The sequence below is a fragment of the Marmota flaviventris genome, chromosome 2, assembly GCF_047511675.1.
Source record: "Marmota flaviventris isolate mMarFla1 chromosome 2, mMarFla1.hap1, whole genome shotgun sequence".
NCBI lineage: Eukaryota > Metazoa > Chordata > Mammalia > Rodentia > Sciuridae > Marmota > Marmota flaviventris.
The window spans coordinates 108668036-108675419 of record NC_092499.1 but is presented as its reverse complement, the minus strand read 5'-3'; the positions used below and the strand labels follow the sequence as shown (position 1 = coordinate 108675419).

The window sequence follows — 7384 nt, the reverse complement described above, 5'->3', positions numbered from 1 at the left end:
TTTTTAAAGTAGGTTAACAGATCTGTTTGTTTACTTTCACCTTTCCTTTTCATTATATTTAATAATTCTTTTCAGGATAATGTCTCTTTAGCATCATTGCCAGAATTCCTATCTCCATCCCAGTGCCGGTGAAGAACTCAACAAGTAATGCTCAATCAAAGAGTCAACTTACTTTGGGAGGAAACGGATTTTGGAAGGAAATGGACATATTGATAGATTCCTCCGCTTTGAACTGCTTGCAGAACTTGCCTGGACTATGTAACTATCGTTTGGTGCAGCGAATTGTGGTAATGCTGGCATATCTTTGATGACAATTTCCTTGCCAGCGTACCCCATGTTGCTGACATGTTGCAGCGACATTGAATGTAGGTGACCTTGCTCAAGGACCAAGGCAGATTAGGGTGTTCCTGGTTTTAAGATAATCGTGTTTAGGGCGTTCCCAGTTTAGGTTCCAGGTTTAAGGTTTAAGATTATTCCTCCTGGGAATAGGGCGTATCCTGCTGCCTGAGTTCCCCTTGAGTTCTCACGGGATTCAGACAGTATATTTTGGAGATAGAAGCCCAGTGGAGGTGGATTTGGGCAGAGAACGTGGATTTCCCCAGAACGTGATTGTAGACGGCTGGTGTGAGTTCGGGAATAAAGAGTTGCTGTTTGAATCTACAAGCTGTGTGGTGGCTCGTGATTGTGTGCCCAGCCAGACTGCGGCATTTGTGCCCAGCCAGACATTGGCAAATAGGCAGCAACTAAAGTTACTGAGAAATTTTTATAGATATTCTTTCCACTAAGGAGATCACAGTCCAGCAGAGGGAGACAGATGCTAAATAAGATACAGGGATAGTTCCGACTTATACTCTGGGCATAAATGTTTAACTTCATCCTGTTACAAAAGCAAGCACATACGACCATTGTTTTCCACTTTGAACTAAACGAACTATTTCACATTTTATTTCAAAAAAGGGTTTTCCTCAGATGATTTTGCCCAACCATAGGAAGATGTAAGAATTTGGAACATGTGTAAGGTAGGTTAGGCTAATGCATTTTTCAGCCTATCAAAATCTTCAGTTTACCATGGGTTTATCCTGGTGTAACCCCATTCTAAGTGAAGGAGCATGTGTACTTGGAAATGGGTACTCACTCATTTGCAGAGTAAGGGCGAGGGGGCAGGAAAATAGAAATCCCTAGGACTTGTAGGTCAGGTGCAGAGTGGGTGACAGGATTTATCTCCCAGCCTAGAAACTAATGGTTCTTTTCATATTGCTTCACATTCTCCAAGATGCAACAAACATTTCCAGCCGCCAATTCTTCCGCACAGCAACAGGGCATCCTCTCTTCACCTGCAGCTCCTACACCCCAACTGTCTATTCCACTCCCTGCAATTATGGCGAAAGAGGTCCCAAGGCTACCCAGAAGGCGTCTGACCCCGAGACAGCGTCGCTCAGACTGCAGCGCCCAATGAAGGACTCCAATCGTCATAGGAAGGGGTGACTGGGAAGGCGGGCTGCCCGTCCAGTGTCTCCAGGGGTTGGACTCCAGGCAACTGGGCGGGACTCCAGTTACACTATAAGAGAGGAGTGCCACTGTCCCAGCTGTAGTGTTGGACCTAGCGCCCCAGCCACGACCGTGGAGTTATCAGCTCTGAGCTTGCAACCAGACCCAGACAGATTTACGAAGAGGAAAAGGTCTGATTTCTATTTGTTCGTGTATTTAGTTTCAATGAATGGAGGGCAGGGTGGGTCTGAGAGTGTGCGAGAGACTCGGGCTGACCCAGGGTCCTAGGTAAATCTGTAGGTACTTTCAGAGGCTGTGGGGGAAGGATCTAGCCTCTCCCGCGGGAGTCCAGCAGCTCCAGGCACCCAAACTCAAGCAGTTTCTCTCTTCCCCCAGGAACACTTTTTTCCTGCTCCTTCCAGCCTTTGAGTATGCGGCTCCTCGGGAAACTCCGTTCCTCAGCTCCAGAGCCCGCCTTCTCTAACGTTCTCACTCCGGGTCGCATCCCCGAGTTCTGCATCCCGCCGCGGCTGTCCCTGCCGTGCCCACCAGAATCTCCCCCGGCCGGCGCCCTGCCCCGGCGGTGCGCCGCGGAACCGGACTTGTGGCCCCGCGAGGACAATGAGGGCGCGGGTCGCACCGACTGGGACCCGCGCTCACAGGCCGCGCTCTCTCTGCCTCACCTGCCCCGCGCGCTCACCGCCTACGGCTTCTGCACGCTACTGGAGAGCCCGCACACGCGCCGCAAGGAGTCGCTCTTTCTCGGGGATCCCCGTGCCGCCGCGCTCCTGCAGCCGCCAGCTGCCAGACCCCGAGCGCACACCTATGGGGGCAACCGAGAAGGGGACGTCACCCGTTTGCCCCTGCGAACCCCGGACGCAGCTCCCGCCGCGGCACCTGGCTGTCCCTGTCCGCCTCGGGACGCGCTCTCCCCAAGGCCTGGCGGTCGCCGCCTCCTGCGCGCCCCTAACGGGCTGCTAAGTCGCGCGCTGCGGGCTCGGAGGAGTCGCGGCTTGGCTCGCGCACGCTCTGCCTCCAACCGGGACGGAGACGTGGAGCGCGGCTCCGCCTCTCAGCCCAACACCCCCGCACCGTGTTCGCCCTTGTCCCTGGACCCACGGACTAAGCTCGTGGAAGCTGAGGGCACCGTGGCACTGGGCCGCGCTGGCTGCGCCTTGCGCCTGGCCGCCAACTACTGTCCCAGCAGCGGCCGCCTCCGCATCCGACTGCTGGGAGCCGAGGGCCTGGCCGGAGGTACCCCTGAGCCCCGGGCCCTTGGCTGCCGCATCAGCCTAGTTCTGCAGCCTACAGGCTCCACGCGCAAGCAACGTAGCTCAGTGCTCCGCCGGAGTCTCAAGGACGCCTTTGACCAGGACTTCTGTTTCGATGGGCTCACGGAAGACCAAGTGCGCCACTTGACTGTGCGCGTCAAGGCGGAGAAAAAAGGCCGCGGCCTGGAGCGGGGCCACGTCCTGGGCCAGGGCGAGCTGCTGCTGGGCTCTCTCCTGCTCCTCTGAGGGCTCGGCCCCTCTCTTGGTTGCCTTTGGCATCTGGGGACACCAGCAGCTGCTTGGCTCTTGGACACTGACAGCTACTTTGTACAAAATAAATGTTATTTATCTATTTTTCTATTTATGATCTTACCTCGATGTTTTAGTTCTTTATTTATTCGTAGAGAAGGAAAGAATAATGACTCCTCTATTTACAGTACTGAGTCCTTGTTACCAGACCATTTTTTACATTCAAAGTAAGAGAGGGATGGCTTGGGACTGGATGAGAAAGAGAAAGGAAGTATACCCATCTGCTTTGTTTGTCCTTCCTTTCTGCTTTAAGAGAATGCTAAATGGTTTATTGATAAAACAAAAACAATTTTTCATTCAGAATCATGCCCAACGCTGAGATTCATAGATAGCTTCATATACAGCTTTAGGTGATACGTGTGCATACGCATCACAGTGAGACACACGTTTATGACAAGGACATCTTGTTGGGAGGAAAATTCCTCGCTGAGAAAAAACAGGATTCTTTTGAAAGTGAATTCTTCAAGAATTGCTGAGGAAGCCAGGCACAGTGGCCCACGCCTGTAATCCCAGTAATTTGGGAGGCGGAGGTAGGAGGATCTCAAGTTAAAAGCCAGCCTCAGCAACTTAGTGAGGCTCTAAGCAACTTAGTGAGACCTTATCTCAAAATAAAAAGGGTGTGGCTCGATGGTTAAGTGCCCCTCAGTTCAGTGGGGTGGGGGGGGGGGGTGCTGAAGAAGAGAAAAACCTGGGAAGTGAAGAATCTTCCAATGATCATGTGAGGAAAAGATACTCCTGGCATCTCTCTTCCTTCTCTGGAAGGCCCTGGGAAATCTTTCCTGCCTCTTCAAACAATTTCTTGTGGCATATTTCCATCTACCTATGTAGTTACATAGTAATTAGTTTTGCAGTAGGATGTCCCAGATTCATTGAAATGTAAATTCTCAGTTTCTTCAACACTAATAAGAGTTTCTTTTCTTAAAAAATTGGTGATTATACATAATGTGAGATTCATTATGCCATATTTGCACATGCATATAACACAATTTGATAAATCTAATTCCCCAGTACTTCCCTTTCCCTCCCCATTTCTATCCCCTGATCTCCTACAATTTTAATTAGTGTATTCTAATTTTATATGGGATTCATTGTGGTGTACACAGGCATAGCATATTTGGTAGATTTGTTCCCCAGTACTTCTACATGCCTTCCCCACCTCCATCCTTCTTTGTCCCTTTCCTCTACTCTACTGATCTCTGTTGGAAACTAGTTTAAACTAGAAGGGTTTACCCTTGACTATTTGTATCTAGGGCATAGTGGAAAGTTGAGTAGGACCCAAATACAGTTTGGACTTTTTTCTGTCACTGAACTACTAATCTGAACCAGGGAAAATCAAGTCATCTCCCTGAACCTCATTTTCTTCAGTGACATGGGGGTAATCTCTGCCTCACAGAGTCTGTGAAGAGATGCCTTAGTCATTAAATGCCCCTTGAATGCAGGGGAAATAAGCCTAGTTGGAAAGACTGGAACTGCAGTATTAAGTAGGTGCTCAAAAATGTCCCAGAAAACAAATACCTCTCTTCTTTCTTTCCAATTGTTTCTCCCTGGTTCTGGAATGGAGTTGGCAGAACAGATATCCACCTGAAAATGAGGACTTAGAGGGGCCAGCCGTGGCAATATAGAGAACTTCAGGATTCCTGTGGTAAATTTCCCTACATGCAATAATTCACACTCATTCTACATCAGAAAGCCTTTTAGCATAGTTGTTACCAAAATGATGTTCTGGGTACAAATTTGGTCAGATGAAATAAAAATCCTGGATTTAAATATATTTTGAAGTAGACAAATTAGCCCTTAAAAATCATCTAAGCGCTTTTGAAATTGAGAAAACATCATGGAAATAATTTGTCCAAAGCCATGTAGCTAATATTCATATCTTGCCTGCATCCATGCAGGCGGTGGAAATGGGGTTGCCCTCTATGGAATAGGCTGGCTGAGAAATAAAAGGTAAGAAAAATAGAATGACCCCAAAAAAACCTACAGGACACAAAGTAGTTTTGAAGGTGGGGGCAGGATGGGCAAGCCAATCAGGTGGAGCCTGTGCCTGCTTTATTTATATCAGGAAATATCAAAGGCCTTCATAGAATGTTCTTCACCAAAAAAAGGTTAAAGGTGGGCTGTTCAGTTCCTAATGGGTTCAGTTTCTAATGCCCATTTCCAGAGCTACTGTGGGGGATCTTCCTAGAAGAGTGGAGATAAAGGTCAAGGTGTATTGGTTACCCAAGGCCAAATCTAAATCTCCCTGGCTTAAGATCCTCATGAATTTCACAGATGGCTTCCTGTTCTCATAGCTCAACTCAGAGGAGAACCAAGTTGTTCCAATTTCCCCCGACAATAGACCTATCCTTTGTCCTCTTGACAACTAGTGATTTTAGCCCCTTCTTTGTGACTGGCACAATTCTAGGCCAGAGGATGCAGCATGAACAAAATAGACAAGTAGATGGCCAAAAATTAGTCAAGTTCTATTCTTACAGATTATAGTAACTATCATGAAATCAACAAACTACTAAGGAGTGTGACAGAGACTATCTGGATGGAGAAATGGCAGTGGCAGATGCTCTCAGAAACAGAGTGGTCAGGGAAGATTTCTGTGAGACTTGAAAACAGAATCATTTACAAGAGGAACTGGATGTATTTAAATAACCCCTTAGTATATCCACATAACCCTGTAATAGGTTATTTTTATAGATCCAAACTAGAATGCTTAGTTTTTCCCTCCTACATCTTCTCTCTTGTCTTACTTATTTTAATAAATAATACCAAATAGTTCTGTTATTCTTTCTGTCACTCAAGTCAAGTGGAGTCCCACTTGGTGAGGTCCTTGACTCTTCTCACATTGCACTCTACTCAGTTTATTCTATTTCTATCTTCATTCAATACTAAGATGTAAATGTCACCTCTTCAAAAAGCCCTCACTGGCCACTTTTAAAACAGCACCATCCTCATTATCCATTTACCTGTCTTTGTTTTCCTTCATTGTGCTGTCACTACCCAATGTCATATTATACAGTTACTTTGTTGTTTGTTTTCTCTTCCGTGAGAATGTATGCTTTATAAAGGCAGGGACTTTGTCCACTTTACCTTTGCTTGATCTCCAATGCTTAAAACAGTATCTCCTTTATATTAGACACTCAACAAATATTGTGCAAACTGAGCATTGAATGAAGATAGAAAGAGAATAAACCAAGAAGAGTGGAAGGCCCGGGATCAAGCTTTGAGTCAGTCCAACATTTAGAAATTCAATGGAGGGGAAGAGGCCAATGTGCAGGTGATAGAAAAGCATTACCAGCAAGATAGGGGAAAGACCAAGTGAGTGGGCAGCGTAGAAGCCAAGATAGAAAGTGTTCCAAGAAGAAGGGAATGCTAAAGCAATTTAAGCCTGTCTGGGAGATCAGGAGAAATGAGAACAGGAACACACTCATTGTTGAAGGTCAGTAGTGACTTTGACAAGAAATTTTGTGAGAGTAGATAATACAGGAACCAGATAAGAATGGTCTAAAAGGTGAATGGAAGATGAGAACGTTCAGATAGAAAGTTCTGAAAAGGGGAAGAGAGAAAAGGGGCTGTAACTGGGAGAGAGTATGGTTTGTTTGGGTTTAATGTGAAAGAATCAAAGCATGTTGGAAATATGATAGGGAAAAGAAAGGTCCAGGAAGAACTGTAGAAGCAGTCTTTGGAAAGAAAGAAAGAGAGGATCCAGAACATAAGTAGGGAGAAGCAGTTGCCCAGAACCCACATGCCATGTTCTGCCATGCACAACATCATTCTGCCCAGAGGTAGGTCACACTTGGAATCCTGGAGGGTTGGCCTTTAACCCTACTACTCCATGATTTCTCATCTCAGGCTGGAGCATGACCAGGACTCCCATAAGGTTGAGGAAAGACTTTCCCAGAAGATCCCAATAACTTCTCTATGTTTTCCTGGCCCAAATGGGTTGCAATGCCAATCTGAACCAATCCCATCAAGGGAAAAGGTGTTAGTTTTAGAATTATTGGGCCTATTAACTTAGCTCAGTGGGAGGTCAACTCCTGCTGAGGCAGATGCTTCTTCCTGTTAGGAAATGAGCAAGAGCAGCTGAGGTGGACTATCAAAAATGCCTGGCTTCAAATATAGGGCTCTTTGGGGACTATATTTGTGACCTTGGAGCAAATGCTTAACTGTCTTTTTTTTTTAATACTGAGAATGAAGACAAGAAGGACTAAAGGAGAGAATTGCATTTAGTCATAGCCAGACTCCTAGTAACAAGGATAGGTTGCTTTCTGCTTTCAAATTATAATTTGCATACAGATGAGCATGATTTTGTAGAATGGCTAAAT

General features: G+C 46.4%; 1 protein-coding gene across 1 annotated transcript; it reads left to right on the top strand.

Annotated features, from left to right (window-relative positions):
- Window positions 1–1919: 1919 nt before the first annotated feature.
- LOC114082141 (C2 calcium-dependent domain-containing protein 4A-like) lies at window positions 1920–3005 on the top strand. Its single transcript, XM_027923530.2, has one exon. The coding sequence runs from the start codon at window positions 1920–1922 to the stop codon at window positions 3003–3005; it is 1086 nt and encodes a 361-aa protein (XP_027779331.2).
- The last annotated feature ends 4379 nt before the right edge of the window (window positions 3006–7384 follow it).